Raw genomic sequence first — 18,511 nt, 5'->3', positions numbered from 1 at the left:
TTGATGAGACGACATCTAGTTCAGCATTTCCTGACCCACGGTCTGTCCTCATTCAGAGTCATGTGATCTCATCTGCCCTATTCAGAGCGACACAGCCGATCAGTCCACAATCAAGGTGAATATATATATATATATCAATAAAACGCACAAATAGCCTATCACTTATTGTGGGTAACCTAGATCTGCAGTGAAAGAAATATCTATCTCACAGCATGCACTTGGATGGGACATGAGCAGCTATAGTAGTCAGTGGACGAGTCTCAGGTGCTTTATCCTGTTAGCCTTTATGTGGTTATGTGTTATATTTACTGCTGTGTAGACGATCAGTCCTCTGTAACTGTCTTTGTTGTTGTCGTGTCTGTTGAGATCGACCGCACTATTACATTGTAATACCCGTATGCTGCAGAAAACACGCACGCACAGATTAAAACATGTCGATAAAGACAGACTGAATCGAGTTATTATGCTTTTTCATCTGTGACAACATGCGCTCTACGGGGTCGTGTTGATATTTGTATTGATTTTTTCAAAGACCAATATCGCTTTAGTTCTGTTGTTCTCCTAGCGCTAGTTGCAGACACGTTAGCCTAGCCGTAATCACACACTTTATTATTATTATCATTATTTTGATGGTGTGTGCCAGGGTCTCCCCTAGCTCACTCTGAAGTGCATGTTTGTCCCCAAAGTGTTGTTAATGATCTACACATATACCATTTCCACAAGATATTTTCAGTTATATTTCTAATTTCTGTGTTTATCAGCACAAGACAAAAGATGAGCAGCTCTGAAGAAAATGACCTGGACCTTTCTATCGAGGAGGTGATCATAACTAGAATAAATTGATATAAATTGATTATAAAAATATATTAAAACAATTAATAGAATATTATTCTTTAATACTATTTATTTTGAATGTGTTTTATAAATATATACACGCATTCACAGAATGTGATTTCTGAGCAGTTGGCCACATCCAGTGAGATGAATGGCTCCTACGGCCCTCAGCTGGTCAAATCAATGTGTTTCTTAAACTGTAAATATTTCATCTTAATCTCTAACCAGCTGATGATATTACAATATCTAAATCAATATCCAGAAACAACTTATATATAATTTAGATCATAATTTAAGGGATGTTTTCATTCAAATGTAATTTTTTTAATGGAAGATAATGGTGTATTTGGTGAGTTTTGTGGTGATTGGTACCAATGTATAGATGAAGAAGTAAACACTAAGAAGAAAGGTCTAATTAAAAAAAGTTTTTATCACTCTATAAATATTTGGGGTCATTTAGACCACAATTACACTTAGTGTATATACTAGAAACTGGGAGCATAACAGAGTCAAACAGACGTTGTTTAATGTAGTTTCCCAGAGCCTTTATTATGTAGCAGCAAAGCGTCTCGATGTCTCATTAACAGATCATGCCAGGATTCATCACTTCTAGCCTGTAAACAACAGTGATCTGAAGTAGTGGGAGATTGTAGTGTTATTGGGAGTCATCATTCTCAAAACATAGGCTTTTGTAAGTTAGGATTAGTGTAATTGTGACGAAAACACACTTTATAGTCACACTAAAGAAAGGAAATAAGACATACCGGTAGTTTACTCACTTCTGTGCTTGTTTTGATTGTGTCCTGTTCAGTTCTGCTAATCAATAACACAAATCAAACCATACAAAAAAGGCATCAACATATTAATATTGATTAAGTTTAACACATATCTGTCAGTGCTAAATATTCCTTATTTATCTGTAGGCTACTATAAATAAGATGCCGAAATGGTTATGTATACAGTGATACTGCACTGCAAAAAAATGCTTAGGCTATATTACTAAGTAATTTTTTTTTTTTTTTTTTTTTTTGTCAAAATATCTAAACATTCTTAAAGGGACTATGTGTAGCTTTTTAGGTATTTTATTATCTAAAATCAGTATTTTTATTCCTAAATATGCCCTCAATGGTGTACAAATACCTATGCCAATGATCAGACTAATCCTCGTAAACGAATAATTTATTATCTTTATATACATGGGATGGGTAGGTCCACCGAGGCTAACATGTAGTTCCGCCATCTTGAAAAACTATAATAGCAGAGAGGGACAAATGGTACTAGGATAACGCGTTTCCACAACGTGTTTTCGTTCAGAACCAGCGTCACGTGACTGAAGCCAGCAGAAGCGGAGGAGCAGAGCAGTGAGAGGCGCTTGTCACTGCACCGGCAAGTTTAAAAGGCTGCACTGCACGGTTATTTATACACCGTTCATTCATACATACATATGAGTCACAGGATAAGGAGTCCTCGTCGTCGAAAAAGTTCAAAATAGACCGTAAAAGGAAACGTGACCGGAGATTACAAAAACAAGGGTTAATGTCGGGATAGCTAACGCAGGAGAAAGCTTTCAAAAGAGACGCTGAAGTTTCCTGCTTTCTTCTCGACAGGTAAGTCAATGTTATGGCCTTAATTACAAGCTTTTTTTTCATTGCTTGGTTGTGTACTTTATCGCGAAGCAAAGAGGACACGGAGACCGACAGAATAGACAGAGCAGGTTACTTATGATATAAAAAAATCTCAGCTCTCAGATTCTGTCACTTTTATTACGAAATTCAAACAATATATACTGTTTTTGGCGCTTGTAAATGTGACGCGAGTCACGACGGATCCCTAGCGGCACGTGAACCGATCATCTCTAGCTAGTAAATAAACACAAATGAACAATGTTGAAAGATACAGTACAACTTACCGAAATGTATATTCCTCATACATTATATCGACCAATCAATCAAACAAATGGTAAACAGCTGGAGAACAATTATGTATGTCACAACATTTACCTCAGGAAAGCCATTTAATGACCATAATAAAGGCTAGCAGTTAGTTGGCTAGAAAAAAAGAGCTATAAAGAGTATTTTGCTAAATATGTGTACTATATTACATATTTATTATATTTGTATTTATATCATTAAATAAAGTTATTATAATAATAAAAAAACGCATTATGTATCTTTCTGTATGTTTACAGCATTAGGTGAGTTGTTTTTTTCTTGAGAAAAATGAATGCCTATCTTGTGTAGATACACCCCCCCCCCCCCCCCCCCCCACTCCGCCATAAATCTCACTCCAAGCAAAACTCAAAAGTTGGCAGCTATGTTATATAGACAGTAGAACATTTATAGTTAAAAGTTAAACAGACTCTTTGATGAATAGCAGCTATTGAGTAAAGTAACGATAGAGAAGGCTCTGATGATGATGATATCTAACAATGCACGTACTTCAAAAAATATAACGAGTAAAGAAGGCATTACTACTAATTACCATAGTTAATGTTTTTCACAGTCAGTAATTGATAACTAACAATCTTTTTTTCGTTGTTTCAAGTTTCAGTTTCACCATGAAAAACTCGAAGTGCTATTATAAGACATCCTGTCATAGCTTTTTGGTACATAACGGCTACCGTAGATGCAACGCGCATTTGAAAAAGTGAGGCGCTGGAGAGCATTATTCATTTGAATGCAAAATACAATTTCACCACTAGATGGGAGAAATTCCTACACAGTGTCCCTTTAAATCAAGATCTATTTATTAGATAAGCAAAATGATGTAAGATATTTAGTCTTGTTAATTGTTGTTAATCACAGTTATTCACAACATCTGCTTATTTTTCAAGAAATCTGACAATATAAGTGTTTTTTGGGGCATCTCACTGAATGACATGTGTTTGTGTGACTTAGCACAACATGGGTTATGTGGAGTCATCAGATATATAAGAGCAGTGAATCACCTTTCTGCAGCACATGGCCTTTCTGGGCGCCTTTTGATGATGTCACAGACTCACGTCTCATGACCATCTGATTTCAGAAGGGCTTCTTGATCACGTTACACTGAATGATCTCTTTCAAACCGCATTTTTTGGAACAAAATCCTCTGGTTATTTAAAAAGAGGCCAAGAAAACAAATATAATTATTTTATTTATAAATTTTTTAGGGTTAGAGTTAGGGTTAGGTTAGGTTAGAGTTAGAGTTAGGGTAGGGAGGTAAAAACAACTTTCATCCTCATTAGTAACCACCCTCATTAGCATATATGGCATCTGATTGGCCGAAGCTTAACTGTCCATATATCTGCAACAGTGTGTTTTATCTGTACGAAACTTGGAAAATTTGTAAAATTCACTAATGCACATAAAGGTTTGCCACATGGGTTTCAACGTGGAAGTGAATTAATGCTTTGTTGTATTATTTTAACTTAATACTGTGAAGCTGCTTTGATACAATCTGTATTGTGAAAAGCGCTATACAAATATACTAAAAAAAAAAAAAAAAATGCTGCAATGTTTTTTTTTTTTTTTTTTTGGTAAAAAAAAAATGTTTTTTTTTTTTAAAAAGGCGAATTAATAACTAAATTAATAGTGATTTAACTGTTAAATAATGCTATCAAATTTAATGTATTCTATTCAATTTGAGTGTATATTATATAATGTTTTTAGTCTTGAAGATCTGCTGGATAATGTGGTTGTCTACGGTCTGCTGTGCCTCGAGCTGCAGGAGGACATCGCCTCTCATCTGTCCACGGTGTGCATGAGAGAGGGCACACCGGCTCAGACTGATGCTGAGGAACTGAGAGAGCGAGGACTGTGGCCTGTGACTGGGCCTGAAGCGCCCGCGCCTGGGATGATCAGCATTATCTCTGTGTGCTGCTTCCAGACAGAGGCTGTCAGGAGGCGATGCTGAAGGAGCTTCTTCGCCTGGGTTTTCTGGTCCATAACCAGCCCAACATGGACTCCATCAGCTTCCTCTGCTGGTTTAACCAGCACACATGATGTCTACAGCCCTGTGAATACAGACACGTAAGTAGCAGTGCGACTTCATCATCTCAGTATAACAGTTTGTTATAACACTGTTATCATCCACATTCACCTGTCTTGTCTCACTTAATCTTAAGGGTTGTGTTTAATGATCTTCAGAGAACACAGGAGGATCTGCAGTTGTGCAGGGAAGTGTCTAATGCAGACGAGACCCTTCACCGTTATTACTGTGAGTCGCTCTTGGCTTCTGGACACATGCCACTCTCAGGAGCTGTGGAAGACATGACAGTAAGTTTATCTGTTTAAGTGTTTTCTTTGTTTACGTATGACTGTAGTAAATTCATTCTCTCAAACACTCAGCGTGTCTCCAGGCGGATCCAGCATGGTCTCTGATAGACAGGGTCAATTTTCACAAAATCAGAACCCCGAAGGCATTTTGTGATTATTTATATTGTACAATATTTCTAGGGGTATTAAGGGGTGCTGAATCCAAATCTGCTGTATATGAAGCTCAAAAATGTCCCAAAATGCCTCAAAATTGAGAAATTCAAAATGGCCGCCACCACCAGGCTGAAATCTATTTTTCAGTATATCTTTTTGACTAAACAAGGTACAAACATGAAATAAATGTGCTTTTGTAAGTTTTCCTACATGGGCAATTCAATGCCATATTCAGATTTAAGATGTCATGTGAAGAAACTGCTTAGATATTGCAAAAATAGTTGTTTTTAACTATGAACTATTATTAACTAATTAATAATTAAGTTATTATTATTAATATTATCAGGCTACTTTTACTTAGTTTGTATTTTGTTTTGAGGTAAAATGTGTCAAATGTGCTGTAATGCACTCCCCCACCTTTGCCCTCCCCAATATCATCCCACCCCTCCCCCGAGCCAAAGTCCTTTTAGGCAAGTCGTGCCACTCGGCCGCCATCTTGGCAACGCCTCCGGGCAGCTATTTCGGACTAACAAGACCAGGCTCCTATCTAAATGAATGGGCAGAGAGTCAGAACTGCACTTTCACTGGTCACCGGGACATAAAAACTGCATGTATAGAAACAGCAGTAAAATATGATAAAAATCGCTGAAAAAGTTTGATGACTTTGCCCCAAAATAAGGTTTAAAACGCCTTTTTCCCCACAGGTTATACTTTTACTACGCATGCGCAAGGGTTCACGTCACCAACTTCATATACGTCTCTATCCAGAATGCCGGTGTTGTGCAATATCAGAGACAATTTATATGGCAATATTCAATGTCAATATTGTTCTCCATTATTTAAATATAAGCATGTTTGCACTTTATCAGTAATAACAATGTATTGTATAGATAAGTTGTTTTAACTATTCATTAAAATGAATGGGTTCAAAGGAGTAGTTCGCGAATTGGACTACGGTTGTGTGATTATCCCAGCAGTTAGGACATGGACATCCCACAAGGTTAGTGTCAACACAGAAAACATTACATCACTGGATAGGTTTTTTCGTTTATTTAGAGAGTAATTTTATGTCAGCTGAATGTGCGTAACGCATTTCAGAGAAGATAAGGCAACGTATTTTAGCACAATTCACACCCAACGGTAATTCAGGGAAAAAAAAAATCTCTGAATGCTCCAACATGAAACTTTGGTCTTCCGACCTTTTACCATCATGTCGTTTTATTTTGATTAATATGCGTGCAGGAGAGAGAGCAAGACAGTGCTTAATTTGGAGACGGTGAAGTCTTGTTTACACTTCCGCCTGGCTCCGAAGAGAGAGAGTGCGCGCGCGACCGTCTCTCTCTCTCTCTCTGCTCGTTTCAGTTAAATATGCGCCCTGTCACAAGCGCAGCAGTTCATCTACATTACTCACCGATCAAATAAGACATATTTTGTGTCTTTTACTTAGAATGTAAGGTAACATATTTGTGGTCGATATAAAATGCTTTAACTACCTTTGTAGCTGTTGCAAAACCTTAAATGTGCGCATGCGTCAGTGGAACCAGACGATAGGCTTAAATGTTTCCCGGCTTGACTGTTAAAAGCAGATGATTGGCTTTCCAGCGGGAGGGGCGGGACATGTGCGTACAACCGCCATCTTTGCCGTTACGGGTTTTCCTTATATAGTTGTATTGAGGATTGAGGAAGTGGCATGTCTCTTATATAAATTGTCTCTGCCCGAGCTTAGCCTTTCTCACACTTTTCAGAACGGCTGATCGGAAACATAAGACAGCTAACAGGTAAAGTCATGTCCAGTGTATATTTTCATAATGGGACATGTTTTCATAAACATCCCAAGGGGATCAATAACATTTCTATCTATATATCAATCTATCTATGTAGTTTAAATAATTGCAGTATATATTTTAGCATTTTTGATCACTAAAAGAAGCCTCTTAGCGCGATTAGCTAGATGATATCAAAGTCAGTAAACTTAACACACTTGCTTTTAACCTGACTGATTGGAGGAAAGACTTTAAATGTATTTCATTTAACCCTTTCGCACGTACGATCACACCGGTGTGATCAGTCTAGGCTGGTCCCTGGAGCGTACGATCACACTGGTGTGATTAGAACGGTCAGTGCATCATGTGATCAAGTGCTTCATTCAAATGTGCTTTCGCACATTGGCTGGCGCTGAGCCAGAGACAGGCGCGCTCAGAGCTGTCATATATCAAAACTTTTCAGTGTTTTCAACCACATAATGTTTATTTTAGGTTTCAGACATATAAATTCACAAAAGTACTAAAAAAAACCAATACATTTAGAGTATGTAAAATACACACTGATGTCTATGGAAGAGGCAATAATAATCCTTTCCATTATAATTAGACACGTTTTATTCATATCAGATACACATTGTGTAAATAACTTCAAAGTTTACTCTATTCTTCTCCCAGTCACCTGCCACTAACTTTTATGTATTTCGGGAGAAGTGGATGAATTCATGTGTTGTAAATCCAACAGATCTGATTCTCTGAACTGCGTCTGCGGCACAAACTAACATGGCGGCGCCCATCGTGCATACAGCTCAACTAACGCGATCGTTATAAAGGTGTTTAAACAACAAAACACTTCCACTTGCATATATTTGACAATCGGATTATCAGATATTTCATGCCATAGCTAACAAATTTGTGAATATTTTTAATAAAAAAGGAAAAATGACAAAAGCAGATCATCATTCATGCTGAGGTCTAAATAACGGTCGCCTTGAAAAACTCACACTGGGGGGTGAGCCAGAATATTTTAAACTTACGTGTGAAAGGGTTAAAGATGCTCTAAGTGATGTTTGGGTGACGCCACTTCTTGTTGACGTTTAAAGTATTGTCAAACAAAACGGAGGCTAGCTAGACCCTCCCTCCTCCTCATCCGCACACTAACTCCCCAAACCTAATCCTTCTTGTCGGTTATTGTCTGGAACAGTTTGTTATGTTTCGTGGTGCGGGTGAGCCCAGTTTGTTTTTGTTGCTGTTTGTGGAGCCTGTGGTGTCTGCAGAGACCATGTTTTTTTTACAGTGTGTTCAGGGGACAGGTAGCTACGGATAGTGAGGAGATGTTTGCTGTATGTGACAAAAAAATGTTTTTGCCTAAAAAACGCGTGACATCGCTTAGAGCACCTTTAATTTATTTAAATGTAAATCTCTTTGGGTATTGTTCTACTTGAACCATTCAATCCCTTTTAGTAATCCTTCTCATGAAGCTCGTGCTGGAGCGCGTTTTTGTTTCAGAGAAACACGTGATTAACGATAAACCACGCCTCTCTGCGCTCGGGTCTCAAGAGGTCCTCTCTTCAGCCTCCTGCATGATGACGTAGCTGGAGCAGATCCATCCAAATCAACCATTAAAGAAGGAACTCTTACCAGACTAAATAGATTTAAGCACTTTATTTTTTTATTTTTTTTTTGACATCTGACCAATTTCTTTTCTTGATGCTGTTATTATTTTTGCATTTTCCATTGTATGTTAAGTTGTTTACAGATCATATTGTATTGTAGCTTTAGGATTAAAATTACAGAGACAATTACTTGACTAATTTTTGCTTCCACTCAACAGCAAATATGACCTGAATAAAATAAAATGGCTTAATTTTGAAATGTTCTATACACACACATTAAAAAGTGACCACATGCTATTAATCCATCAAATTTAGGTTTAAAATCATGTGATTTAAAATGTTGTAAAATGAACTATTTTGCATGTATGTAGAGAGAAACTAGGATAACTTTATCACTTTTATGTAAATAATTATTCATCAATAATACTTATTACTATTTATCAGTACTACTACTACACAGGTTATAACATCATCTCAATACAATATTGAGCATACTAATACCCTCTAAATTAATTGGTTAAACTTTTGTTTGAAAAAACCTTCTTTGTGGAAGTTTATTCCTAATTTTATTTTTGACCGACTTTCTTTTACTAATGTGTGATTATAAAATTGACAAACTGCCAGTGAAACTTTCTGCCTTTCATGCTCAAGCTTTATTGGCTTGGAAACTGATCTACAAGCACAGCATTTTTTTTATTTGGAATAACCGTTGTATTTTGTATAGACACAAAAGTATTTTTTTAAAAGCTGGTTTGAAAAGGTTATTGTTTTAGTTTGTCATTTGTCAAGATGAGTTTCTTCTGCACTTTAATTTTCCTGTGACTCCTGAGGAATTTGCTCTTGTATTTTCTGCAATCCTGGCATGATGTCCTCATGTAGAGGTGTGCTGTCATCAGCTGATATGCCCATAACCCAGCTCACACAGTATGTGGTAAAATTAGTTTTTTACAGTACAAAAACAATAAGAAATCTATTCATTCTCTATTTTTAAAGGAGGTTGTCACCAAATCTTGCTCTATTGCTTATTGGACTAAATGTGTTAATGACCTCGATTGGGAAAGTGTCTGGTTATTACCTCATACGTTTTTGGTTACAAACAAGGCGAAAGAAATCTCAAGATAATGCACATATTACCCTGTCACACATTTCCTTAGTGAGTTTAAGAAAGACATTGATGTAAGCTGCTCTTTGCTCTTTGCTCTTGGAAACAGTGCCACACATCTTCTGGCATTGTCGTCATGTGCAAAGGTTATGGTATGAAGTGTCTATGTTTATTAAGGGAAAGGTACTCTCTAATTTAGTTTTGCATTTTGAAATATGTAATTTTTGGATATTCAAAGTATGATAAGTCAGATTTCACATCCATACGTGTACGTTTTCTAACAAAAAGCCCCTTTTCTCAGTATTCCTTAAAGAATTTGAATATGACTTTTCTACTATTCATTCTAGTACTAATGGAAAGGCTATTAAGAGTACTTAATTTGTGTACTGTCTTCACAATCTTTGATTGATACAAAGGTCTTGTATTCTTGTGATTTATTATTATTTTTTTGATTATTATTATTATTATTATTTTGTGTGTGTGTGTGTGTGTGTGTGTTTGTGTGTGTGTGTGTTTTCTTTGCTCCCCTGGCTCTAAAATGTTATGTTGTACTGTTTTGGTGTTTAAAAAACAACAAAAAAAGCATACATGTCACTTAAAGGGATAGTTCAGGATTTTAGACATGAATCTCTATAGCTTCCCCATAAGCAGTGTGGTGCATTGACCATGACTTACCCCCGACAGCGTCCTGTGAGCCGAGCTCCGGTCCAGTTTTGGTCAAGATGAAATTAGTCCGGCAAGATTGCTGGGGTCACGGCAATAAAGCTTTTTTCTTCTCAAATCAATATGTGTTCAAAAGAGTGATATATTTGCGTCACTAAAACGTTGTCTATGGAGAGGTCAGACCTCGTAATGGCTTGGCACTATTTTCTCCCCTGTCATATCACTGCGCGCTGCCGCTACCTACAGCCAGCTGCGAGCTGCGCAGGCGCACACCACTTTTTCAGTTGTTCGGCAGTGTTTACAGCAGTGTTTACGTGCTCAGAACAGCTACACGAACGAGCTAACATAGCTACTCACCAAGAGCGATCAGTTTGTACAAGCTTTGTAGAAAATGGTGCGGACTTGTGACTATCCGGACTGTACAAACAAAGATGTGGCGCTTTCTCCTCACACATTTCAAAGATTTCCTGTGGCAGATGTTGCTCTGAGGCGACTTTGGCTCATTGCTCTGGGCTTCAATGTGAACACCAAACTGGCGAAGATAAAGAAGATATCCTTTTGGCTGTGTGTCGAAGTCAATGTTGTCATCGTCGCTGCTGTAATCAGACATGTTATCGTTCTCTTTACGAGCTGTAAACAAAGTGACACGTGCGCGGCTCCCAGCTGGCTGTAGGTAGCGGCAGCGCGCAGTGATATGACGGGGAAGAAAATAGTGCCAAGCCATTACGAGGTCTGACCTCTCCATAGACAGCGGTTTTGTGCTGCAAATATATCACTCTTTTGAACACATATTGATTTGAGAAGAAAAAAAACTTTATTGCCGTGACCCCAGCAAACTTGCCGGACTAATTTCATTTTGACCAAAACTGGACCGGAGCTCGGCTCACAGGACGCTGTCGGGGGTAAGTCATGGTCAATGCACCACACTGCTTATGGGGAAGCTATAGAGATTCATGTCTAAAATCCTGAACTATCCCTTTAAGTCCAGCGCATGATAACCCAGAGATCGGTACTGCGCATGCGTCTATGACGTCACCAAAACACACCATCATCCAGTACGTATTGGATCTGATCCAGCTACGTCATCGTGCTACAGGCTGCTGTATTGCACCTGCCACAAGATGGCGCTGTCTGTAACACTCTTGAAGCTTCTTTACCCGAAACAACCAGAGAAAAGCTTCAATGATTCAAGAGGCTTCACTTCTTCATTCCTAATTAACAGACTTGAACATTTACAACAGCAAGAGTTCCAACAGCAGTCGGTTAGAATAAAGGACTCTTTTCAAACACAATAAAACAAAGTTACAGCATCATTTAGACACACACAGACATCAAACCAGCTCATGAATCTCCACAAAGGTGACAATAAAAAAAGATCATTCAGCTGCATCATTTATTCAGTTTTGTACTATGGTGGTACCCAGCATGCATTGCGAAATGAAACTTTTGATTGTCACAACTGTTGATGTTCATATGCTGATTGTTGATGTCTGTGTGTGTTTAAATTATGCAAGAGTTCAACATTTTTTATGCTCTGTATGCTTTTAATATCCTCCAAAAATACATGAAATACATTAAAATATAATTATAAAATTAAAAGACAAAGGATGAGATCAGTGCAAAAACACCTGTTAATTCACAATATATTCCTGCAGGCTACTGTCTCAAATACTACAAATATTACTCAGAATTCATTGTTTTTATGGTATATTGCTATTTAAAAAAGAAAAAAAGGTATTTCTGTCAGAATTTGGCTGTTTTTTTACAGCAAGGTTTTACAGTGTGCATAATACTCTTTTACACACAGATAATTAAATATCCAGTGGTTTATATGCAAATATTGGAAGAAACATGTATTCTGAATCAATGAATTATTTTGTGTTCAGCAGTTACACTGTGACGGTGGAGATATGGATGAATTCATGGTAAGTTACAATATTTGTTTATGAGCTTTTAAAAGGACACAATTAAATTATTATAAAGATATATAGCCCATGCATTTTTTTGCTTGTAAGTGGACACATAAAGAAATACACATTTAACAGTTTATTTTTTCATATTTGTTAAGTCTGTATGACCATAACTGAGTATGTTAAAGGGATGGTTCAGAGTAAAATCAACCTAGGGTCCTTTGAACCATGACCTCGAGCCAAAGTTTGCTGATCCCAGAGGCCAGAGGGTTAAATGTGTGATATAGTTAATGATTTGTTGAATATTGTGGGCACAATCAACATTATTCACTGATACATAGATGCGATAGATAAGTTATTAAGGGCAGTAACTTCTCTCTAAAGATTGAAGACTTTCTAAAGACACGCCGTGGCAGAAACTCTCTCTGCAGTGAAGTCAGCTGTGCTTCAGATCGAAGCCATGAACACCCTATTAATTTCAAACGTGAGTTTGTACTGCATTATGAAGTTTTCCAGCCACATTATTTTTGTTCAGCAACATCTAATGTCACAAATAATATAACAGTTATTCAAAAGTTATTTATATTGTTCTTTATTTATTATTATCATTGTTGAAAATGCTTATTATCAAATACAGGTGATGGAAATAAACCGGTGGGGAAACGGTAAGCTTTTCTTTATTAATCTCTGTTAGCCAGCTAAATAACATCATCTTGTTTTCAACCTTAATGTCAACTTGCAACAACAGTACGAGATAAATGAATGTAAAATGTTCAGCACAAAACTGACCCTGTTCTGCAATTCAACTCTCACCCCTGCAAACGGCCCTATCTGATCTCCAAATGCCCTATCTGATCTCCAAACGCCCTATCTGATCTCCAAATGCCCTATCTGATCTCCAAACGGCCCTATCTGATCTCCAAATGCCCTATCTGATCTCCAAACGGCCCTATCTGATCTCCAAATGCCCTATCTGATCTCCAAATGCCCTATCTGATCTCCAAACGCCCTATCTGATCTCCAAACGCCCTATCTGATCTCCAAATGCCCTATCTGATCTCCAAACGGCCCTATCTGATCTCCAAACGGCCCTATCTGATCTCCAAATGCCCTATCTGATCTCCATACGGCCTTATCTGATCTCCAAATGCCCTATCTGATCTCCAAACGGCCCTATCTGATCTCCAAATGCCCTATCTGATCTCCAAATACCCTATCTGATCTCCAAACGCCCTATCTGATCTCCAAACGCCCTATCTGATCTCCAAACGGCCCTATCTGATCTCCAAATGCCCTATCTGATCTCCAAACGGCCCTATCTGATCTCCAAACGGCCCTATCCGATCTCCAAACGCCCTATATGATCTCCAAACGGCCATATCTGATCTCCAAACGGCCCTATCTGATCTCCAAATGCCCTATCTGATCTCCAAATGCCCTATCTGATCTCCAAACGCCCTATCTGATCTCCAAACGGCCCTATCTGATCTCCAAACGGCCCTATCTGATCTCCAAACGCCCTATCTGATCTCCAAATGCCCTATCTGATCTCCAAACGCCCTATCTGATCTCCAAACGCCCTATCTGATCTCCAAACGCCCTATCTTATCTCCAAACGCCCTATCCGATCTCCAAATGCCCTATCCGATCTCCAAATGCCCTATCCGATCTCCAAATGCCCTATCCGATGCCCTATTTGATCTCAAAAATGCCCTATCCGATCTCCAAATGCCCTATCCGATCTCCAAATGCCCTATCCGATCTCCAAATGCCCTATCCAATGTCCAAATGCCCTATTTGATCTCCAAATGCCCTATCCGTTCTCCAAATGCCCTATCCGATCTCCAAATGCCCTATCCGATCTCCAAATGCCCTATCCGATCTCCAAATGCCCTATTTGATCTCCAAATGCCCTATCCGATCTCCAAACGCCCTATCTGATCTCCAAACGCCCTATCTGATCTCCAAACGCCCTATCTGATCTCCAAACGGCCCTATCTGATCTCCAAACGCCCTATCTGATCTCCAAATGCCCTATCTGATCTCCAAACGGCCCTATCTGATCTCCAAACGCCCTATCTGATCTCCAAACGCCCTATCTGATCTCCAAACGCCCTATCTGATCTCCAAACGGCCCTATCTGATCTCCAAACGGCCCTATCTGATCTCCAAACGCCCTATCTGATCTCCAAATGCCCTATCTGATCTCCAAACGGCCCTATCTGATCTCCAAATGCCCTATCTGATCTCCAAACGGCCCTATCTGATCTCCAAATGCCCTATCTGATCTCCAAATGCCCTATCTGATCTCCAAACGCCCTATCTGATCTCCAAACGCCCTATCTGATCTCCAAATGCCCTATCTGATCTCCAAACGCCCTATCTTATCTCCAAACGCCCTATCCGATCTCCAAATGCCCTATCCGATCTCCAAATGCCCTATCCGATCTCCAAATGCCCTATCCGATCTCCAAATGCCCTATCCAATGTCCAAATGCCCTATTTGATCTCCAAATGCCCTATCCGTTCTCCAAATGCCCTATCCGATCTCCAAATGCCCTATCCGATCTCCCCTATTTGATCTCCAAATGCCCTATCCGATCTCCAAATGCCCTATCTGATCTCCAAATGCCCTATTTGATCTCCAAATGCCCTATCCGATCTCCAAATGCCCTATCCGATGCCCTATTTGATCTCCAAATGCCCTATCCGATCTCCAAATGCCCTATCCGATCTCCAAATGCCCTATCTGATCTCCAAATGAATTCTCTCTCTCTGTAGATCACGTCATGATGCCACCCTCATTAATCCAGGTCCCCCAGGACTTTACCAGCTGAACACGGAAAGAAAACATATTGATGGGACTGATAAAAAGGTCAGACGATGGACATATGGACGAAGAGACAGAAACAAGCAGAACAAAGTCATACTGTTGGTGGGAGAAACCGGCGCTGGGAAAACCGCCATGATCAACACCATGGTGAACTACTTACTGGGAGTTAAGTTTGAGGATAAAAAGTTTTATCAAATCACAGAAGAAGAAAAACCAGAAGCTCAGTCCCAATCCCTGACATCTGAGATCACAGTTTATGAGGTGTTTGTTGAAGAAAACCCAACATCTCTGACCATCATTGATACTCCAGGATACGGAGACTCTGAAGGATTCGATAGAGAAAGAGAGATTTCTGAGTATCTGGGCAAGTTATTCTCAGATGAGGATTTTCACTATATTGATGCCGTGTGTTTCGTGATGAAGGCGTCTCAGAATCGACTCTCTGGAAAAGAGCATTACTTATTCCAGTCAGTTCTGTCTCTGTTTGGCAAAGATATAGAAAACAACATAGTGTTCATCATCACACACTCGGACGGAGGATCTCCAACCGATGCTCTGAATGCCATTAACACAGCACAGATCCCCTGCAGAAGAGATGAGAGAGAGAGACCTGTTCACTTATTATTCAACAACCAGCAGGAAGAACAAAGAGCACATGCTCACAAATCATCATGGGAAATGGGAAAGAAAAGCATGGAAAAGTTTTTGAAACTCCTGCTAGAAAACAACAGAAAACAAACTCTGATGAACGTAGATGCTCAGAAACCGCATAAACAACTTGAAGCCCGTGTCTTTAATCTAAAGGACCGTATCACTGAGAAAGAGTTAGAAATCAAAGCTGTAAAACAGAGTATTGAGGAATCTAAGAACCTTCAGTTTAGTGTGAACAAAACTGTCAAAGAAAAAGTCTTGATTGAAAAAGAATCATTTTTGAACAGTTACGTAACCTGCTGCTCTGTGTGTGAGGAAAACTGTCATGAGCATGGTTGCTGGTATGTCCCTTTTAATCAGCTCTCAGTGTGTGACGTCATGAGAAATGGCTACTGCACTGTGTGTACAGGGAGATGTCATTACAGTAAACACACCAAAGAGAACAGGAAATACGTGGCAAAGATAACGAAAGTTAATATGCCATTTGAGGATCTTAAACAGGAGTATGAATCCATCAGAGACCGGGCTGAAACCAGCTTTGATAAAACTAAATATGAGGAAATAACAAAAATAAAAGAAAACCTGAAGAGAGATCTGGAGAAGGTTAAAGCAGAGAAGTCCTTCCTGCTGCATGAAGCTTATATACTTATAATGATTCTGTCAGAGAACCTAATAATAACAGACTGGTATTTCACTCCTGAACATCTGGATTTTTTCATTACCAGACTGGAGGAGGAGGGAAAGGATGAAGAGGTGCGGGACCTGAAGGTTGTGAGGAGATCTTTAGAAGAGAGGGAAAACACAGCGGACCGGATTGGGCAGGCACTGCGTTCTCTGTCTGATGGGAAGTGGTTCCCAACCTTCTTTCCAGGAGACCCCCATTTTAACATTCAAAATCCATAACGACCCTTGCAACACTTGCAGACAAATCTTATTTACTTATAATCAGTTTTTAATTTTTAATAAATGCAACAACAGCAGAAACATTAAAATAATAGCATTAACTATGGCCACATTACTACAACTACTTGCATTATAATGTTATCTACTAATATGTACTACTTGGTATTGACCAAAATGTTTTATAAAATGATAAACCTAATATTACAGCCTTTAAATGATGTTTAAGAAACGGGATGAGTCGAAATGATTAAGTATTTTATCAGATCATTGAATAATTCTAGATACCTTTTTATCCGAGTTGTTTCGATTTTTATAATGCTTATTTTTCATTAACTGGTTAAAAATTACAACAGCGCATAAAAATTTGGTCTGAGTTTCACAAACAATAAGACGGACTGAATGAAAATGTAAACCCACTCTCTGAGCTTATTAACACTTTACACGGAGGGAAGATGAGAAGAAAACACCATCAAAACTTCTCTCAAGGCAGTCAGTTTCCTTTAGAGACACATTCAGAGAATTCATTCATACTTTAATATCATTTCCCTCAGCACTCGTCAGATTTGTAAAAGCTCTCTCACTTCTTTCCACCATTTTTTCAAACAAAACGAAGCCTACGCCGCAAGCCTGTGTCTGCAAGAGACTGTTGCTTTCTTTGCTTAATACCAGACAGTATTCACCATGAGTTTTTCAAATCCCGGGAATCAAACACGGTTTTAATGATGATTAACATATTAAACTGTAATATTAACCGCTGGAGATTGCATCGCGGTTTATCGTCAAACTGGTTACCGTTTCATCCCAAACCCTCAAACTAGAGAGAGCTTGGCGACCCCTAGAGAATCTTTAGCAACCCCTAGTGTTCACTGCAAACCATTATACTGTACAATAACTGTAATGTACTGCTCGCAATAGCACCCGTGTGTGTAAAAGTATTTAGCAAACAGCTCATCACTGCATCATGGCTGAGGCCACACTTAATAAATATTTCATTGAATGGTTCTAGTTTTCTCTTTTTATTTAATTTTCTCTTTTTATTTTATTTTTGTATTAGGGAAATTAGAGAAATTAATATTATTTTGCATTTATTTTGTTTCTTTAATATCATTTACCCAGAACAGTGCTGCGTTGTCTCTTTATGCGTGCATTAAAGATCAAAGAGTGACAAAGCCATTAATTATTCATTACTAGAGTGCACCCTAGTGAGGGAACGAAGAGATGGGTTTGACAATTTATTACATTTTATATTTTTGTAAGTTTATTTTCATTATTGCCTTATGGTAAACGTGATTTCATATGTTTCTTGAGTTATGTATATAAATATATATATTTGTCCTGGAAAATATGCAGTTGTTCTGTTCTGAGTATGCCTTTAGTAGGATAACTTCTGTATTGTAGTCAACCACACTTGAAACCCCATATAAAGACATAAAGAATAATCATTGTGACCATATATAAAGGAAGTGGTTTATAAAGAAAAACACACCACACTTAATGTTTTAAGCATGTATTAAGCAAATGGCTAGTAGAGTGAAATTGTCCATGTATTAGAAAGAGCTTTGCTACATATTAAGATAATAATGCAAGTATTACCGTTAGACGAGGCGCAGGAGAGGACACAGAGAAGAAGAGCCTGAAGAAGGAGAATGGAGAGACGAGAGGCTTTATATAAACAGATCTGAAGGGTTCAAGACTTTGGATTGGACACATTGTCTGTAAAGGACTAATGAATAATGAGGGTATCTCCAAAGATGTCAGAATGTTTGATGGACTATAAAACTCTGGAATGAGAAGATCAGGGAGACGCTGATTCTCAAGGACGGCCTCTCC

At 38.5% G+C, this 18,511-nt stretch overlaps 1 protein-coding gene and 1 long non-coding RNA gene across 2 annotated transcripts; both read left to right on the top strand.

Moving 5' to 3' along the window:
• The first annotated feature begins 4,710 nt into the window (after positions 1-4,710).
• On the top strand, positions 4,711-5,207 carry LOC309480610. Its single transcript, XR_014199695.1, has 3 exons — positions 4,711-4,844; positions 4,962-5,090; positions 5,163-5,207. It is a non-coding gene; the product is annotated as an uncharacterized lncRNA (long non-coding RNA).
• A 7,064-nt stretch (positions 5,208-12,271) lies between these two features.
• LOC309479867 (uncharacterized protein) lies at positions 12,272-17,952 on the top strand. The gene is made up of 4 exons (XM_082144132.1): positions 12,272-12,309; positions 12,679-12,778; positions 12,932-12,959; positions 15,076-17,952. Exons 1-4 carry the CDS (start codon positions 12,295-12,297, stop codon positions 16,679-16,681), a joined length of 1,749 nt encoding a protein of 582 aa, XP_082000258.1. The 5' UTR covers positions 12,272-12,294; the 3' UTR covers positions 16,682-17,952.
• The last annotated feature ends 559 nt before the right edge of the window (positions 17,953-18,511 follow it).

Source organism: Leuciscus leuciscus (genome assembly GCF_965113295.1).
Source record: "Leuciscus leuciscus genome assembly, chromosome: 1".
NCBI lineage: Eukaryota > Metazoa > Chordata > Actinopteri > Cypriniformes > Leuciscidae > Leuciscus > Leuciscus leuciscus.
This window is presented reverse-complemented; position numbering and strand designations above follow the sequence as displayed.